Genomic DNA, 20381 nt, shown 5'->3' on the forward strand with positions numbered 1-20381 from the left:
CAGGGTAACCTCTCCATAGATCTGATCTGTAACTTGACATGGTGATGTCTCCATAGAGATAGGTAGGTGAAATGCCATACAGTAGAACATTCTGTATTAGAGTTGGACGATATGATGATAAGTGTGTACCACAGTATAGAAAAAGCATGATGTGTCACTGTCATTACGTTTGTTAAAAACATCCCCTTTAGAATGAAGTTTACGTTTAACACTGCAGCCAATACTTTTACTCCATCTGCCCAAATATACACAGAGAAGTGATGTTTTCCCTCGCTCGAACACATTATATTTCCATGCAATTTCACAAATTTACTTGTGAGTTGGAGTTTAAAATAGTAAAAAATAAGAAAAAAAGCAGAGTGAGGTGACAGGAGCAGGCTCGAGCAGACATGTGTGTGCGAGCGATTGACATACAACAATGTGAAAATAGGTTGCTTACCTCTACATGGTACTGTGAGGTCTCCTGCATGATACAGTTGGAGTTGGAATATTTCTTCCTCTGTTCTATTGACAAGGAAAATAAAAATGTCAATAAACAAAAATGATTATTTAAAAACCCAATCCCATCCACCAACCCTTTGTGTATAGAGTGTTGCTGTTGGCCTATGTCAGGGAGAATGGGGCAGTGGTGATGCGGAAGTGCACGTCTTTATGAGAAAAATGACTATGTAAATGATTGAACCGCAGGGTCAAACCAGGTCTTTTAGATTACACTCTCAGAGCAGTAAGTTTATGACAATATGTCTATCCATAGTTAATCATTATTTTCATATCACACATGCACATCTGATTCAAATTAAACCGGCCCATCTGCCGCCAACCACAAACACAGATTTATCACAGGGTCAAAGATGAGCCAGTTTTTTTTTATGTATGGCACTTTGAAGTATAAGGCCTATTATAATATCAAACCAGGAAGTAGATTTTGAACAGTCCTCCCCATCACGGCTGTATAACAGACAGTAAAAGGCTGAACAATCACTGGGTTTCAGATGACATCACAATAGTGTATACCGTGACTCTATAGTCGTGTATTGATAAACTGAGATGGAGGCGAGTAAATAGTTAAATAGTAAAAATAGTAAATAGTGCAGTGGTGTTGGGTCAGTTTCGCAGATTAAAGTACTGTGCCAAAAAATACATATTCAGCATTTGTGGAAATGTATTTTGTATATTTATTATGAAAGTACCATATAATTAGCACAAGGGTGGGCAATAAGCTAAAAAATAATTCTTAGAATCATATCACATTTTCAATTTTATCACGAGTCATGTCTTCTTAATGTCTTTTATATGTCTTTATGAGAACAAAAAAACTATCTGCTGTTTCTAAACTGCAGCTGGTTATATTCACCTGTCACTATCTCAGACGGAGGCTGACCAATAGGAGGAGTGGGTGATACAAAGTGTTTTTGGCCATAGCGCTGAGTTAAATAAACAAAAAAGCAGGGAATCACGATTAAAATAGACTATTGTCACAGAGATGAGATCACAATTAGATTTTTATCACCATATCAAAGGGGAGCTTAAGGTGATCTCTGCAACTTTGTGGATCATTTTTACAATGCATTCACTTTTTGATGATTCTTGAATCTGAAGGTACAATTGTTCCAAAAAGTTTGAATGTGTAAATGTTTGTACACTTATTTGTATACTGATAAATAAAAATAGATAAATATTTTTTACACTTACAAGTTTCATTTTTCACTTACAAAGTACAAACAATTTGTAAGACAGCAGGGGCGGGGATAGAGGAGAACGTTGTTGCTGTGGCAATGGCTAAACTGGTATATACTGTATACAGTAAAATGATGGGCATTATTCACCTTTTTAATAAGTTCTATACCAAGGTAATTTGCGTAGATAACACTTTTGTAGCCACACAGTGGGTTTTACAAGTTTTTCAGAAAATGAGAAAAAAAAAATACTTGTTCTAAGTTGTGGCTTCTTCCAGTGCAACTGCCTGAGCCCCGCACCCATTAACTCAGCCAACAAAGCTGAGCCAGGAGTCTTTTTTTAAATTTTTTAAATGAATAAGAACAGATTTATACTTTGTTGATCCCATGGCCAAATTGGAAAATACTAGTTTACCCACCCCTTTTTCTGTGACAGTCACGTGATTCTTGGTAAGCCCCACCCCTTTTTGCCGTGACAGTCACGTGATTCTTGGTAAGCCCCGCCCCTTTTCTCTGTAACAGTCACGTGATTCATGCGAAGCCCCGCCCCTTTCCCCACAACAGTCAAGTGATTCATGCTAAGCCCCGCCCCGTTTCTCCGAGACAGTCACGTGATTCATGCTAAGCCCCACCCCTTTTTTCTGTGACAGTCACGTGATTCTTGGTAAGCCCCACCCCTTTTCGCTGTTACAGTCACGTGATTCTTGGTAAGCCCCGCCCCTTTTCTCTGTAACAGTCACGTGATTCATGCTAAGCCCCGCCCCCTTTCCCCGCAACAGTTACGGGATTCTTGGTAAGCCCCGCCCCCTTTCTCCGAAACAGTCACGTGATTCATGCTAAGCCCCACCCCTTTTTTTCTGTGACAGTCACGTGATTCTTGGTAAGCCCCACCCTTTTTTGCCGTGACAGTCACGTGATTCTTGGTAAGCCCCGCCCCTTTTCTCTATAACAGTCACGTGATTCATGCTAAGCCCCGCCCCTGTTCTCCGCAACAGTCATGTGATTATTGGTAAGCCCCACCCCCTTTCTCTGTAACGGTCAAGTGCTAAGCCCCGCCCCTTTTCTCGGTGACAGTCACGTGATTCTTGCTAATCCCCACCCCTTCTCTCCGCAACAGTCACGTGATTCTTGGTAAGCCCCGCCCCCTTTCTCCGAGACAGTCATGTGATTCTTGGCAAGCGCTGCCCCTTTTCCTCGCAACAGTCACGTGATTCTTGGTAAGCCCCGCCCCCTTTCTCTGTAACAGTCACGTGCTACATGCTAAGCCCCGCCCCTTTTCTCTGTGACAGTCACGTGCTACATGCTAAGCCCCACCCCTTTTCTCTGTAACAGTCACATGGTTCTCTCATATGATTAATGCTATATATAAAATGCTATAGCGTACACTGTTATGTTGTTTGGAAATGTTTACACCCTGGAGGTGGGGTTTGAACCCAGGTCTCCCGTGTGAAAGTCACATACCTTACTAGATGAGCTAGCCAGCCACTAGCATTTGCGCATGCATATACACATACATAAAAAACAAAGGTCTACTCCTGCGTTCATCGCTGAATCTTCACTCTTTTGCCACGAAAAGAAAGAAACCACACTGTCGTACTGATGTTCAAGCAAGTCCAGCGGTATGAGTTACACAATTCTCCTGATGGTAGTATGTCCGGCTACAGCATGTGCACATACCTCAGAACTGTGTCCAATTCAGGAGAAGTGCAGTGCACCCTAAAGGGTAAGGCCAGAGTTGCTCCCTCAAAGATGACAACTGTCTCAAGACTGGAACGCTCAGATTTCTAAAAAGAGAGTTGGAAATTCCAGATCTACGAGAACACTACTGGACCAATTCTAGAGTCATCCTTGGTCACATTAATCATGATGCAAGATGATTCCATGTATTTTAGCCAACACAACAGTGAATCAGATTAAAGCACAGAACCAAGTCAGTTTACTTGACTCGTTTAATTTTTATACATTTCATATTTAATTTCTTATTATTTATTAATTATTCATAAGACCATAAACGTGATCATTTTTCATTTGGAATAATACTGTAAATGGTTGGTTTATCATAAGTCTAGTTTAAGGTCATGAAAACTACTTCCTGTTTTCCAGTTCAGCCTTTTACGCTAATGTGAAGTCTTACTGGACAGAAAACTATTTAAGAAACAATTGAAAAGTTAAATATAAAGTTTTGGGTTCAGTAATTTGTTTACTCGCAGGCCAAAGTGGTATGTATATTTTCCGTGCATTCATGTGAAGTTTTGTGTGTATATGTGATATGAGCCAGAGCTTAAATTATATTTGATGTGTTTGCTCGTTCTACAGTGTGAACTGTGATGAAGAAGTAAATCCACAGTAAACATCAGTGAAAAGAAAAGTGTGGACAAGCCGGCAATATTGTCACCTGAAGAATAAAAGATCATGTAAGATCTTCCTTCTTCTTCTTTGCACTCCTTTTCATTCATTTTCTTGAATGTTTAATTTTATGGCACTGTTGATGCCTTATCATCTTTTATGAACGAAATAAAACAAATAAAAAATAAAAAGTTGCACACTTCTCCCTTGCTATATCGCGGTTCACCTTTCGCGGCTTCTCTGTTTTGCCGATATTTTTTATGCATTTTTACATGCTTTTTTATAGCATATCATGAACGTGCATTGTGTTCTGCGTCCTAATTGGCTGAGGGACTGTAGACCGTTGTCCATCAGTCTCCTCCGTGCCGTGTCTCCTGTATAGTACAGAATGTGTTCAGAAAAATGTACATAAATGTTGGATCGACACTACAGTGGAGCAATGCCAGGACGGCCACAGTCAGAGGAACTGTGAAATGTACGAGAGTCATTATTAGTTAATTAAACAAGAGAGAAATGTGAAAAAATGATAACGCCTGTCTGAGAAAAGTGTGTGAAGTGTGTGGTGAGGGGTTTTACAGTTGCAAAACATATAATAATTGTAAGAAATAAAGCTGACTACTTTGCAGATTTCACCTGTTGTGGGTTATTTTTAGAATGTAACCTCCACAATAAACGAGGGACCACTGTATATAAATTATGGCTAATATTGCAAGAACAAGGTTAGCTTCAATAAAAGCAGAATAGTAAAAATATCAGCCTTTTAAGATACAAAATTATCCAGATCTTCTCTTAATATCAACAAAGTTTTTTTTCCAATTATATACACACACATACATTCATCAAAATAACCCTGATTAGTCCAGCCCTCCCACTTCCACACTGACAGTAATGCTGTGTTCACTGACCCAATTCAGCGCGATATAGATAATGTATAAGCAGCAAACGCCAGTCCAAGGTCCAGACTTATCAAATGCCCCCAGCTGTCTGAGTGGACCACTGCACTGTCAACATGTAGGCAGGACTTTATCACATTTAAATAAACATTGATATAATCTCATCAGGACCTGCCTTCTTTACGGGGACAAAAATCAGGTCCCCATTACGTAATTCATTTATTATTAGATCAACAACATGATTTAAAGTTCAGACATGAGTCAAAATTAGATTAGGTGAGTAGTGACTGTGGTTAAGGCCAGGATCAGTCTCCAGGAAATGGATGTAAGTGAATGTAATGTCACCGAGAAGCATGGAAACTCAACAGGTCAAGTGTACCTGCGTGTGAGCTATGGATGTAAAATGTGTCTATATACTCAATAATATCACAGACTTTGATCAATATCACATTAAAGACATAGTATGTAACATTTTTGCTCAAATATATATATATTCATTGTACCTCTGAATGGGCTTTTATCTCCACAAAATAGACTTTTATTTGGCCTGGACGAGGGCTTTCTCCTGCTTGTTTCCATGGAAAAGTTGGCTATAATCTTCCACAAATCTTCCACAGTATGGCATGAAACTGATACTGAACTGAGCCATGAAGAATGTAAAAGTATGGTTTTAACTTTCTGTTTCCTTGGAACCATGCAGTCGACTTTCCACCTCTAGAAAGTTACGTACTATACCTTGATTTCTGGGTCAAAGGCTTTATTGTTGCATCTGAATGATAAAGAGCAAGACACACCACAATATCAGCGTCGCTGATACCCATATATTACACATAAGAAATGTCTAGTCTTTTGAATGACGACAGTACGGCTAAAAGATACTAAAAGAATTACAGAATTTCTACAGTCTGCCCACATTATTAATATTATATCATTCTTGCAGCCATACACAGTATCACCATAAATATTTCATCCATATTGTGATGACTGTGGCGTTTTAATATTGTCACGTCCTCCACAACCGAAAGCTATTCAAAGTGCAGGCCCAGCAATGACGTAAGCTCTGCCTTCCTTTGTTTCTTTCACTTCCTCTGGGGCAGAGACTTCACAGGTGAACAACAGGCGTCAGGTGCTGCTCTGAAAGTGGAGCCCCTCATGTATTATTAAGCACTGACATTTGTGCCAATCAATTCACAGCCTGCAGCAGCCTGCAATAAGAGCCACTTAGCAGCAGATGGGCTGTTCAGGGAATCAACAGTTTATAACATGCATAGCCCGGACTTTACAATAGCTTGAACACATTACTCAAAGGGAATACAAATGTATCTACAGGATGGATTCATGTTCTCAATATGATGACGTCATCATTTCAGACGGAGAGCAGGGGCAAATATAACTCTATGGGGATGTTTTTGGATGAAATAACATAACTGATAATTGACAATTGTTGAAATGTATTAGGGACGCAAAACTAACAATACTGCAATACTGGATATTGCCATAATCAATAGGTGATTGCATGAAAATAAGTAGTACATCACAACAACAGAAAGTTCTTCATCCGACTGAAATGTACTCATATCATGCAGGTCTAAACTCTTATTTGTTAGAGACTTGTTCCTGCTTATTCATCTTATGTCTTACACATTTTCAGCTGGCAACAATCATGTCTTTGATGTTGAACAATGGCACCACTCTCTGAAACTATTGAGAAAAAGTAATCCCACTTTTGTTTATTTGTGCTGTCAGAGAAGACGTCAAACTTTGTACCAGTTTTTGTTTAAAGCAGACCTATTATTCTAATGACGTTTACATCTGCTCCCATTGGGCACCGCAGAGGTCAGCGAACCTGTTTAATTTATTAAGTTGTTTTAGATGAATATTGCACTTTATTACATAATACTCCACAGGTGTAGATTATAACTATGCAGCAGGCTCCATCACTATATGTCTTCTTTAATATAGCCTAGATATGCCCAGTAAGTACAGAGATATTAACCATGACTAGAAGAATAAATCTACAGTCTGACAGTTAATTCCGCTAATTCTGCCATAGAAATTGTCCTGCAGCTCAATTTTAAACTATAAGGATTCTACAGTGTTGTAATGTCACATGAATACAACCTATAGTCATACAGTAACTAAACAACATCAACTTACCAGACTCTCCTTAGCTAAACGATACTTGATGATGATATTACACTCCTGCTCATTCAGAGCCAGTGGACCTTTAAGTCAAAGTACTTTAAAGAGTCATACGGTCACAGTAAAGATGCATGTTTCTCAGTGCAATAAACACAAAATTAAATGCCTTTATTTTAATCTATTTTTTGGCAAAAAGGTTACATACAGGGACTTTAAATAGGACTCTGAAGCATACATGAAAAATATTGTTTGTACTATAACTCACATTCATAAACATAATTAAGTATTCAAATCATTCTTCAAGTATAACTCTAAAAACTCACTGTATTTATATTATTTCCTGTGTGATTACCTATTTGACTAGGTCTATTTGTACTTCTCTATATTATGTTTCACTCTTCTCTCTTTCTGAAAGCTTATGGAGCGGCAGTTTCACTAGACTTGTCATGCGGCTTAATGGTCTGTCTGCTGACAGATATCTCACTTTGATGAGCATATTCAGTAGTTTATTATAGCTATTTCAACCATAACCATTAAAAATCTCAAGACTGACACAAGACGAACACATTTTACTATCAAATTTTGGCTCCTAAATTTCATAGAGAATTCACCACAAACTCAGCAAGAAACATATAGCCAAGTAGGCACAACCAAGCCAATCACTTAACCTGCTGAAAAAGTCTAACCCAGCACCCCAGTATAGTCATTACATGTACAGTCAGTATTACTGCTGTGGCTCTGTAATGGGAGGGTGCCGTCTGCAGTCTGAGTAAGCTGAGAACCACCTCAGAACTTTTCCTCTACCTTTTAAATGCCCTCTTTATTTACCCACAGACATTGGTTTCTCCACCCAGTGCTGGAGTACATAAAAACAGACACTCCCTATGAACACATTCAAGTCTGGAACATAGACGCTGGCAAAAGTATCAAGAATCAAATACTAATCGATACTAAAACTAGTATGAAAACTAGATATTCATTTGAGCAGGTATCGATACTAAAAAAGTCATATTCACAGGACAGAAATTAACCTTTCCTGACTATCTTTAGAATGACGTTAAGCTGTATCAGAAGTATAAGACACATAGACTAGTATACGCTAATATTCCACTGTGGAACTTACGTGAATGACTAAGGGATTACACAGATATAACAACACATGGTAATATAAAAGAAAGTACGATGACTTAATGTTGAAAATCACATTCTTTTCTCTAAATAAAGAAACAACAAATTATCATCATGGCCTTGGAATCAGTACCGAGTATCGAGTCTATTCCTTAGGATCAAAATCATTGACATCAGTGACATTTTAGTACCGTGAGAACACTATGTTAGACAGACAGAGAATAGAGACAGACCAGAGGTAGAGGCCACTGGAATACCATTTGTTACCTGTGGGGCAGGTCTGTAGCAGGACCTTGGCCCTTCTTATCAGTATCTGGTTTGTACACGTCCACTCCACTGTCACAGCCCAGTGTGGCCGCTCCCACACATTTCATTTGCATGGTGGTATAGCCGTGATTTGCATGTGCCGCTTCATTTTATACTTTGTTATGAAAATACATGACATAGAGATACAGTCAAATGACCCTATTCAAAGTCAGTTCACCCCAGATTGTATCGCTGAGGTTGATTTTGATGCAAATTTGTGCTTCTTTGTTCAACAAAAACAACTGAATCTGTCGAGTTTTCTGTTTTGTTCAAACTATGAACGTGCTGAAAATAAACCCCTCAGCTTTTTCAGCAGCTGTCTCAAACAGCAATCAAAATACTTTACTTTTCAGTAAAGTTATAAAATGTGGTGAAGTAGAAAGTACAATTATCTGTTCTCATATGTAGTGAAGTAAAAGTGAAAAGGATCCACTTTAAAATGTACTTAAGTAAAGTACAGACACCTAACATTTGCACTTAAGTTCACTACTTTTATTTCGTTATGCTCCACCACCGATTGTTAGTAGCTCTAGATAATTTATTTCATTTTATAAATTTAATGTCAACGATTTTAGTTTTTCTGCTTAAATTACAGCCAGTAAAGTGAGAAAACTGTGCTTAGTTACTTTGGTAGGACTTAAGAACATTATACGTTAAAATCAGTACACATACATAGACAAAAATTAAAATACTGTGAAAAATAATAATTAACAAAAAATCATCTAAATGCAAGTCATTTTAACTCATGGAGCAGTGGGTAGATGATGTGTATCACCCCCATAATTCTCATGATCTTGATAAGTACTGCATAGCTAGAAAACAAGCTTACTGTGCATGTGTAGGTTGACAAGGGAGACTATAGTACCTGATGGAAACCCACAGACTGGTAAGGAGGAGCGTGCAAACTCTACACAATAAGATCTCAAATTCTGGACGTTCTTGCTATGCCGCTTTGCCACCAATTTAATCCAAAATCCATTTAATCCCTGACTCACAATTTAACAGTTAAAACCAGTAGGATGGTGTGGCATGCATGTACTAACCTGATGTGAAAATAAGACCTTAACAGCATTCCACTCACCGTAGAGGGCCTTGGCGCTGAGTTTGCTGTCCGAGCGGGCCACCCCACTGCAATAACAAACAGAGGGAATCGGGTTACGCTTCATTGTGCCACCTCTCTACCCTAAAGGCGCCCACAAAACACAAGAACCTCAACACTAAGATGGGTAAAGAGTAAAACCTGCGAGTATGGGAATACAGGTGAAGCAGAGAGAGACGGGAGGAGAGAGGGGGAAGTGGGGAGAGAGGAGGGTGGAGAGGCCAAAGTAAACACTGCAGAACACTGGCCCTGTGTGCTGGAGGTTCCTGACCCGTCCACCTCCACTGGGGCTAGCAGCAGTCGATATTAGTACAGTCGCATATGTGAAAGGTAAAAACATGTACAACACTTACTTGGATAGCCTCGACGGAGGTCCCCCGGCAATCATGGTTCAAGGCATCCACCTAAAACAGGAAGAGTACACAGGATTATACAAAATTATACATGATAAATGGTTCAAAAATGCGATTAAAGTTTTTTTTCAGTGTTTCTCAAACTGTCAGCTCCTTCTAGTGATATGCGGAGTCCTTTACAGTTCAAACATTACTTTAATTCTGAATATGTTTTATTCATGTTTTTGTCCTCCATGGGCTAGTCCTTGTACTACTTCAGTCATGGTGTAATACTATTCTAGACCGCTTGGATGAGCAGCCAAATGTCTTCACTCTAACACTTTTATCCAGTTGATAGAATTGTTTATTTGCTATTCTAAACCTGGTTTTGCCATAAATTCAGGTGGGTGTTATTTTCAAGCAGATTAACCAATCAGAGAAACACATTGTCCATCTATATTAAAACAAACAAGGCGCCTCATGAGGGAAAAACTGAAGGAAAAAAAAAAACAAACATTGCTGCTGAGTGCTGACACTGAACTGAGGTGAGAAGGCTGATTTTGTTCCAAATAATATAAGACCTTATCTTGTTTGTTGCAATGTGTCACTAAAATAAACAAACCAGGCTCTGAGATGTAGCAGAGAGAGTGGTGATTCAATACGGGAGGATTTCAGTTCAGATTTAAGATTTACCAGACACGATTACTGCGTCCGAAATGTTACATCCTGGATAACAGACTGTCAGTGAATCTGAGGTCTGTTCAGTCCATTAATTGGTCGATGGTGTCTTAGTCGCACTTTTTTTCATAGTTTGTCCGTGGGTGCGACTTATACTCAGATGCGACTTTTATGTGAAATTATTCAAATATATAATTTCGCATCTTAGTTACTGTCACACTGACAACTACACGAGGGCACTCTAGGCTTGTGTTCCAGTATCTAATCCTGTACCATTGAAAATTAAAAATTTCAACATTATGCTAATTTAAAAGATATCTGAGAAAGACTGAATAAAAATGCCCCTAAAAGAAAATACCAGCTCTGTCTATGCTTCATGTAGCTGAATAAATATAAATGTGTTACGTTAGTGTGCTGTACTGATATTCAGCCTGTTGTTTGACATTTTATTGTTATTATTATATCTTGCCTTTAAAGATATAATGTCAGTTCTTGGTCTTGGATTTTGTAAAATAAATTTCCCCAAAAATGCAACTTATAGTCCAGTGTGACTTACAGTATGTATTTTTTATTTTATTTTATTTTTATTTTATTTTTTTTTTATAGTCCGGAAAATATGGTATAAGGATTTATATCGGACAAAACAGCACCAAAGTAGAAGTTAGTGCATGAGTGAGTAACCTGAAGATTTGGTATATTTTGGTATTTATATGTAAAAAGGCAGATTAAACTCATGAGTCACAAGTTTTATCTGTCTTTATTTAAAGACATTGTTTCTTAGCAGTTTCTTTCTTACTTTCTGCTTTTGTCACACCCCTGTTAAGTCGACTAAACAGGACATGTCTTAGTCGACCAAGGATTTAACAGACCTAACTTTGGTCTGTTAAAAGGAACAAAGTTTGACATTTTTACTTGTACAAATGTAAGCTGACAATTAGAAAGCTACTGTATCACTGGGGGATCACACATTATTTACAACAGCTGGTTTATAACAGGACCTCACTGTCTCAGTCACAGTGGAGCTGCTCATATTTGCATAGAGTTTTCCAATGTATTTGATTGCACAGATGAATTTCACCAGTTGCCATACTAACAAAAATTCAAACTCAAATTTCCATGTCCACAGAAGGCTACTCTGTGTTGTATGAAAACAAAAGTGCACAGATGTCTCAGTGCATGCTTATTTCAAACACAGCAGGGTTCTCAGGGTTCTCTCTCTTTTTTTCAAATCTTTTTGCAGCCTTTTAGTTTTTTATAAACCTACTCAATATTCTTATTCTGCATATCTCCATAAAATGAATCACATTATCAATTTTTTTTTATATATCTACCACCTTTAAATACAGTATACTCACATTTTTATCTGGAAGCAGGTCATTTGAAGTAAATTGGACATACATCCAAGCCCCCTTAGTGATATAACATATAGCATGTCATAAACACTGTGAATATATGATGTATGATAAGTCATTTTTACCTCTCCATGGGATAAAACTTGCAAAACTGTCCTGAAATGGGATTGTTGGAATTACTTAAGCAGTTTTCAGTTTTGCATCAATGTGTTATTGTATTTGGACTATTTGAAGAAGAATGTAATTAGAAGAATCACATTATTTCAACTACACAAAGTGTAAAATCTGACTGCATAGAGTTTCATGAGCACTAACCAGGGCTGCAACAAACCATTATTTTAGTAGATGACTAATCAGCAATGAATTCTTCTATATGTAAATACATTTTTAAACAAATAAACATTGAAATATGGCAACAAAGAGCTTCTAGATAAAGACTATTTATGACTGTATTATTAATGAACAACAGAATGAATGATTGATTTAATAAAGCAACTGGCAGATCTTTCTAAAAAGATCTTTTGAAGTCGTTTGAAGTCTGTATTATCCAGATAACAATTAAGGTTATTAAAATACCACTTCTAATTTGCAGCCCTAGCGCTAACCCAGATCAAACTAGAAATGAAATAAAGTAAATGAGTATTAAATATTTGCTCTTCTATCCTCATCCTATGACACTGTGGTACATGTGACTGACAGTTTCCAAATGATGTGAGGCTTTGGTATGTGGAAAGGTCTGACAGTGTAAAGCCAATGTACATACAGATGATGGATTGCATTGAAGAGAGGAATGGAAACACCTCTTTCTCTCTCTCTTTCTCTATGCCTCTCTCCCTGCTGTCAGACATGAATGCTAAAGGTATTATGTAAGAACAAGGCATATCCATATCAGTCTGGACACACAAGCTGTCAGTCATATGGACGGTACTATAGTGACTAATATATATAACTGGCTAAAATATCTAAGTTGTATGCTTTAATATTTTCACTAAATGGCAGAGTCGTAGTGGTTGTAGAGTTTAATTAGAAGTACTAATTGTGAGCAGCTTTCACCTCATGTGACCTGAGCACAGCAGGTCCATGTCTGTTTAACCACACGCACAGACTGTATTATTCATCACTGCTGAGAGCTGGCCTCCCATGGACCCAACCACACAAATCTTCTTCAAAATGCAGCAGGGTTGCACAATTAATCAAAACCATCATTTTTATCACAATCATCAAATTGTAGTCTGCAGTTATTGAGGTAATAAATAAATAGTATGATAAAAACTTGCTAATCCTGCAGTTTAGACGTCTACAAACATGAAACACATGGGACGTGTAAGAAATGTGCGTTTTATAGTGTGAACTAAAGCATGATTTTACAACATAAATCACAATAATTGTAATCACAATACTGATAAGATAATATAGAAATAGTTGTTTTGAATATATGCAAAAATAGAATAGGTAGAATACATCACCTAATATGAAAAAGTATCAAAAGCTGCAGAAGTGTAGAATGTATTTGGCAGCTGTTGTATTTAAAAATATAAATAATAAATAATATTATTATGCTTTTTCAGGTATTTAGTATTAAACTATACGTCATACATAGTTTACTATTATACATTCTGTTCATTGCAAACTGCACTTCTCATTTCAAACAGCTTCATAATATAAACAGGTCCTTTGAGTTCATGTTCAAACCTGCAGAGTGAGAGGCTCCTCAGTCGAGTCCATGCGCACTCTGCTGGCAATACTTCTGTTTTGTATACACAGAAATGACATAAGAGCTACCACATAATGACATTTAGTTAATATTTTAAAAGGCATCTGTCGCAGTCATCCTCCATGCAGTGTAAAAACAGAAAATGTTTTGTGTTGAGTGTTTTATGGTCATAGAAAATATGAGTTTGCCCTCTGCTCTTAAGTACATTTTTTTTTTTTTTGTATAATTCTAGATCAGATCTAGATTTCTAGATCTAGATCTAAAGGCAAGAAAAGAAAATCAGAGATAGATATACATGTAAAACACAACACACACAAAGTTTATAGTGTCACCTAAAGAATCGTTTCAAAATAGGCTGTTTTTTATGAGATCTCTGACATATCTGATCTGGTAGTGATGTGTTATTCATACACTGTCAGTGGATGCATGTTTTCACACATTTATTCATCATTCATTCAACATTGTAGGTGCATTCAAGGTCTAATTCCTTTAAAGGTGCTCTATGTAACTTTTTTTGTGGACAGATGGTTCGTCACCTTTTTGTCTCCATGGAGATGTTATTGCTTTGCCTGGAATGTTTCTCAGTATGGCATGAAACTTATCTTTCTCCAGGGAGGAGGCAAGTGACGACAGCAGGCCAAGTTGCAGGTAAGATATGACGAGCGGTGACCCCACTCACGTTGAGATGTCAAGTTTATCAAGGTATTTTTATCAAGGAAAATACATATTACTGAATGAATACAAGATAGACAAGTTTAATGCCATTCTGTGAAACATTCAAGGTTCTCCATTGTGACCAGTAAGTGGCAGATCCTCCGACAAACAAGTTGCATAGAGCACCTTTAAGCTGCTGGCTGACAGAGAAAACTTATTAGGCATGTCTAAGTCTCACATTAAATATTTAGGAGCATTAACACAGTTGGTTCACTCCATAGCAGCATTAAAACACGTGCTTGTGAATTTAACGCCCAATTTACTACAAACTTGTGAAATGAAGTTGCTATGACAAAGGTGAGTGACCACATGTCCCTCTTCTGGTCATCCTGCACAGCCACAAGCCCCTGTCCCTCAGCCCACTTATTTAGTTAATGATACACTTTATTATTGATGCCACATGAGTTAGTTATAAAAAATTTGATTTACATAAGCCTACATAAGAACTTTTTCCACGCAATGAATTCAACACTTAGGGAGTTGGCCACTGGCATTCAGGGTTTAACATGTTGGCACCTGCTATTCCAATGTAGCTGAGAAAAACAAACACAAAACTCATGTGAGGTTATTGTAGTTATTATATAACCTGTGACCTTAATGTCCCGAGTCCATCTGTCCATGTCTCAGCAGCATGTCTCCTCTTTTTCTACAGTTTGAGGCAGTGACCCTAATGACACTTACACCTGTTGAGTTACACACTGCAGACATTACTCACTGTTTAATTCTCTCGCGGGATCCTCAAGTCTGAAGTGATCTAAAAACTTGTCCACGTTCAGCCTCCCATCTTGGAATCCACCACTGCAACTTGAAGACGAAGCACAGTCCACGGGAGCGCGTCGGTTTCGGTCCCCGTTGCAGAGTACAGGCCCTGGCCCGGAGCGCAGACGGTGGGTAGGTTGGTTCCCAGAAAAAGTGACTGTGCAGGTGAGAGACAAGCGAGTCTATGTGGGCAGGTAACTGTAGACGAGGTAGGCGGGGCTTCACGGACACTTGGGGGGTGCGGGGGCCATTGTTTTGCCCGTGGTGTCGTGCGCGCGCTCTAATGTCCCCTCTGCGCGTAACAGAGAGTACGTTTACGCCATAACAGCTGCTGCAGGTCAGACATTAGAGGTCTGAAACAGTCAGTGGAGGAGGTAAGACAGGAAATAATGTTTAACTACTGTAGAACTGGACGAGCTGGCACAGCAGTAACTCTCCTTTACAAAAATACTCCTGTTAAGTGCCCCCATACACATTAAATATTATTGGCCAGTAGAATGTTGTGATGTCTTCTGAAACCCAGCAGTTAGCCTATTCACAGTTACCATGGCAATTAACAAATTACAATAACAAAATATAATATCTTTTGAAAGAGGAAAGTAATCTGGTATAGTGAAGTCAAAGAACATTCATTCAACCCTCTTATAGATTAAAAAACATCACTGCCACCAAAAAAAAGGTCACACACTCCTTTAGCTTTGATTACGTCACACATTTACTGTGGCATTGTTTTGATTTTGCTTCTGCAATGTCACAAGGTTTATTTCCATCCAGTGTTGCATACATTTTTCACCAAGATGTTGCATTGATGATGGTCGAGTCTGACGCTGCACAAAGTCTTCTCCAGCACATCCCAAAGATTCTCAAAGGGGTTAAGGTCTGGACTCTGTGGTGGACAATCCATGTGTGAAAATGATGTCTCATGCTCCTGAACCACTCTGTCACAATTTGAGCCCAATGAATCCTGGCATTGTCATCTTGGAATATGCCCGTGCCATCAGGGAAGAAAAAATCCATTGATGGAATAACCTGGTCATTCAGTATATTCAGGTGTCAGCTGACCTCATTCTTTGAGCACAGACTGTTGCTGAACCTAGACCGGACCAACTGCAGCAAACCATAGCGATTTACTTAGTTAAATCCAGGTGGCAACTTTTTTTTGCCAGGCAGTGTATAAAGAGTAAGCATAAAGGGTGAGTCATATTTCCTTTCTTTCCTTTCATCATGATTTGTCAGCGCTCAGAGAGAGCTGGCCTCTAACCCTGCACAGTGACTTTAAACTCACACTGACACATCTCTGGTCACTCAGGAATGTCAGTTTAGTCTGTGTATGACATAACTACTAGAAAGATAAATAAACAATAAGACATTTATTTAACTGTAATATTTTTGAAGTATCCTTGTCCCTTATATGTGGAATTATGCAACAAAGAAACAAAGGTAAATAACTACTACTCAGTATTTGTTTTACATTTTATATTCAGATCCTTAAAGTAGCCACTCTTTGCTTTGTCAAAAAAATATTTAGTACTTATTTGTTTAATATCTGGGCATCAATCTTCAATAGCTGGACACTGGGTTGACTGTAAAAACTTGCATTATTATAAACACACTGCAAATGCTGGAAAAAATGTTATTGATGCGGTATTATTATTTTAACACATTATTCAACTCAAAACCAGTGCCTAACTCGCTTTTTTATCTATTGTAGTTTCATTTGTAGAAGTAATGAATCAGGTCGAAGTACAGTGCCAGTCATTATTATTAGCATCTGTGATAAAATCCACAGTGATGTATTCATGACCTTTGTGTAGTAGTTTGGAGACTTTGTAACCTTAAGATCCAACGCATCTGTCCTGAAGTGATTCATCAAGAGGCCACTGGAACAATCCTCCTGATAGTACATCATTTATTTTACAGACTCATAACGCCCACTCAAAATGCATCTTTAGTCATACAGTTTATTTTCCTGTTGCTTGACGTCATGGTATAACAAAGTAAACACAATCACCTGAAGTAACTCTTTTATTTATCAAATTATAACTGACAAAAAAATAAATATGATCACAATTAATTACTCTCAGTGTCATCATAACTACTTATATAGCCAGTGGTGGAAGAAGTAAAGAAGTACTCCAATTTTGTTACATAAGTGAAAGTATAGATACCAGAGCTAAAAAAAAATACTCAAGTAAAAGTATCAAAAATATACTTAAGTAAAAATATTGAAGTACCTGTTTAAAAATAAGTACTTAAAGATCAAAAAGTAAAAGTATTTCTCGCAGATTTTGAGCTCTTATAAAGCTTATAATCTAGTGATTTCATTATAGATTTATGCTGAATTTGGTTCAACAGAAACAACTGAATCAATACGTTTTTCCTGTCTGGTTTTATTCATAAATTTTTGTTTGCTCATATTATGAAGTTGATAAAACTAAACCCTCAACCCTTTCAGCAGGTCTCAAACCATAATAAAAAATACTTCTACTTTTCAGCCTGTCCATGCATTTTCAATACTTTACAAAGATGTTTGGGTCTAGAACTATACTTGTCTCTCTGATTTGCAATGAGTGTGACTGACAGGCAGACTGAGTGTAGAAGAAGTTACCGGTATATTATTTGTTCTGAATGTTGAGACTAGTCAAGAGGTGTCAATGTCTTCCACATTTAAGAGGCACGTGCTGCAAATCAGCATCTGCGATAGGCATGTCCCACTTTGTTGTTTGATGCACTTTATATCCTGGTTCCACACCCATCTCCATTCAAACAGAAAGTGGGAGGGACTAACTTGCCAAGCAGCATCAGCAGTTTCACAGTATGGTGGGAGGAGGAATCCACCTACCAACCTTCAGTGTTAATTGGCAAACACCATACCAATTCCGCCCATCGTTTTGTTCACCTTCTTTGCATTGTTTTATTAGTGCACTGTGCAGTGGTCATCTGAAGTGATGTGAGTACGGTACTTGGATATTCTGGCTAAAGCTCCACAGGCGAGCACACCACTGAGCCCATACAAGAACAGCAACACGGAGCTCAGCACGAGATCAGCCCACATCACGTATGTCTGCCACCAGAGGAAGTACACGGACAACACAACACTGCCCCCAGTGAGCAGGAGGTGACCTAGACAGTAGGGCTCTGATTCTGTCAGACTGCCCTTCACTCCTGCAGGAGAGACAGAGGCGTCAGAAAGAGTTTGGCTGCAACCTCATGTGGAGGTGTCACGAGAAAGATGGAAAAGAAATGGGGCCAGGTATCTCTAAATGCATTTGGGTATCTGTTAAAAGGTGTACAATGTAACCTTTTAGTTGGAAAGTCGGCTACTTACTTGATTCCATTGAGATCTGATTGCTTTTCCTGGAATGTTCCACAGTAAGGCATTAAACATATCTATCTCCAGGTGAAGCCTAGGTTAAACTTAGACATAAAACACACATAATTAAACACAATATCGATACGTTTAAGGCCATACTGTGGAACGCTCAAGGCAAAGCAATTTCATCGCCATGGAGACAAGCAGGTGGTGGACACAAGGTTACATAGTGCACCTTTCTTATATCTATTCTTGTATTAAACAGAGCCACAAAATTGAATAATAAAGTTAATCAGTACCATTATACTGTTTCTTCATTCATTTGGTGTGATATTATCTAGGGATGGGCAAATTTGACATTTTTTTTGTTATCCCTATGACAATAATCGGAAAACATTTTGGCAATCCAACAAAGATGAGTTCCTCCTGCTTCATTCATCACATCTAACATCTAAATCCAGAGTTCAGTTCCTTTCTGAGTTACACCTCATTTCATCAGAGCAGTTGAGTGATATAAAGGCAGATACTCACCACAGAAGAAAAGAGAAACTTCTAAAAGAGCCAGCAGAAAGAGGAGGGCCACGTCCAGACTGAGCGCCCCCACAGGATAGGACAGCTCCAGGCCTGAGACACGCACAGGTTTGGTCCACACTCAGGATGTCCATAAAACACTCTACAATCATTACTCACTTTTTCTGATGATCAAACCCAGAGTGAACATGAAGTAGAAGACAAAGTACGCCACAGTCAGTCTCAGTAGGAGCTGGAAACACGCTGAAGAGAGCTGAGGAGCGCGTAAAAGTTAAGGTTTTTACGAGGTTTGCACAATCGTAACATCTCGAATCTAAAACGTTTCCAAAACAAAAGGATACCTCACTCGTTGATCCTGTTAAAGAGAAAGAAGCAGATACAAAGCACAGACCAATGCACAAATAATGTTAGTAAAATATCAACATACAAGCTAAAATGTTGTCACTGTTTCTCTTGGAACCATAGCAACGCGCTCCTCACCTCCTCCAAGACGCGCCATTTTGAACGTTTCCCGTTTGGACCGTGCAAGAGGAGAGCTGGCGCCATCTACTGACAGAACAGTGCAATTCTCTCTAGCAAAAGAGTTAAACATCGTATTTATACAGTCTATATTATATTTCTACGGTTTTTGTAATCAATGGCTGAACTCTCCAGAAACAATAATCTTTTCCTGTCACCATCTTCTTGGAGCATGACATAAATAAATGGGGACATATACATCATATATCTTCAATGGACGCTCAGTAACTACTCCTTCTGTTTTAATGTTAATTTTATGATGATTATTTGTAATTATTTATGTTTTACTTTGTGTGATTTTAATGTCTTTCTTTTTCTGTAAAGCACTTTGAATTACTCTGTGTTCGAATTGTGCTGTACAAATAAACTTGCCTTGCCTCCACATCCATTCGTTCAAGGAGTATTTTGCCCAAGAACAGTGTGGAAGATTTCACATGATGGAGCAAGGATTAAACAAACCCTCAGGTCTGTGGGCAAACGCTGTACTACCTGAGCCACTGCCACCCCGATGGGGAACAGAAATTTCAAAAGAAAGAAAAAACAAACAGTAATCTGTTGAAACGATTCCAAAAAATGTTCATATTATTGACTTTCTGTCTGTTGCACTCTATACACATCCCAGTTAAACATTACAAGCCTAATGACAAAATATTTCAATTATTTTCTATGCACCTGTCTTGTTTTTGAGACGAATAAACCAAGTGGTGACACAGGCTGGGAGTGCAGGGATCCTAAAGGTAGGCCTTACCCTCTGGTAACCACCATCCCCATGCACCTGAGCAGTCCAACTGCACATACAGTGATGCTTCCCTCAAGATTTATTTTTTATTTTTTTTAGTGCACCTATTTTATATTTTATGTGTAAAACATGTCACAACT

General features: G+C 38.3%; 2 protein-coding genes across 3 annotated transcripts in view; both read right to left on the reverse strand.

The window, feature by feature from the left end:
• The window catches only part of eps8l2 (EPS8 like 2), a 29481-nt gene extending 14174 nt beyond the window's left edge, over positions 1–15307 (reverse strand). Inside the window, exons 1-4 of one of the 2 annotated variants that reach the window (XM_033968220.2) lie at positions 15096–15307; positions 9944–9994; positions 9573–9619; positions 440–504 (exon numbers count right to left, since the gene is read on the reverse strand). In XM_033968220.2, coding sequence (XP_033824111.1) covers positions 440–504; positions 9573–9619; positions 9944–9978 — 147 coding nt within the window. In that variant the 5' untranslated portion in view covers positions 9979–9994; positions 15096–15307. Of the gene's footprint in view, positions 1–439; positions 505–575; positions 601–9572; positions 9620–9943; positions 9995–15095 lie in introns of those variants that run through there. The other variant, XM_055222366.1, reaches the window with a different exon arrangement.
• A 2722-nt stretch (positions 15308–18029) lies between these two features.
• On the reverse strand, positions 18030–19351 carry LOC117372454 (transmembrane protein 80-like). The gene is made up of 4 exons (XM_033968270.2): positions 19325–19351; positions 19143–19236; positions 18984–19076; positions 18030–18304 (listed from the first exon to the last, which is right to left on the reverse strand). The coding sequence occupies exons 2-4, from the start codon at positions 19171–19173 to the stop codon at positions 18057–18059; spliced, it is 372 nt and encodes a 123-aa protein (XP_033824161.2). The 5' UTR covers positions 19174–19236; positions 19325–19351; the 3' UTR covers positions 18030–18056.
• Between the last annotated feature and the right edge of the window lie 1030 nt (positions 19352–20381).

The sequence above is a fragment of the Periophthalmus magnuspinnatus genome, chromosome 6, assembly GCF_009829125.3.
Source record: "Periophthalmus magnuspinnatus isolate fPerMag1 chromosome 6, fPerMag1.2.pri, whole genome shotgun sequence".
In the NCBI taxonomy this organism is placed as follows: Eukaryota; Metazoa; Chordata; class Actinopteri; order Gobiiformes; family Gobiidae; genus Periophthalmus; species Periophthalmus magnuspinnatus.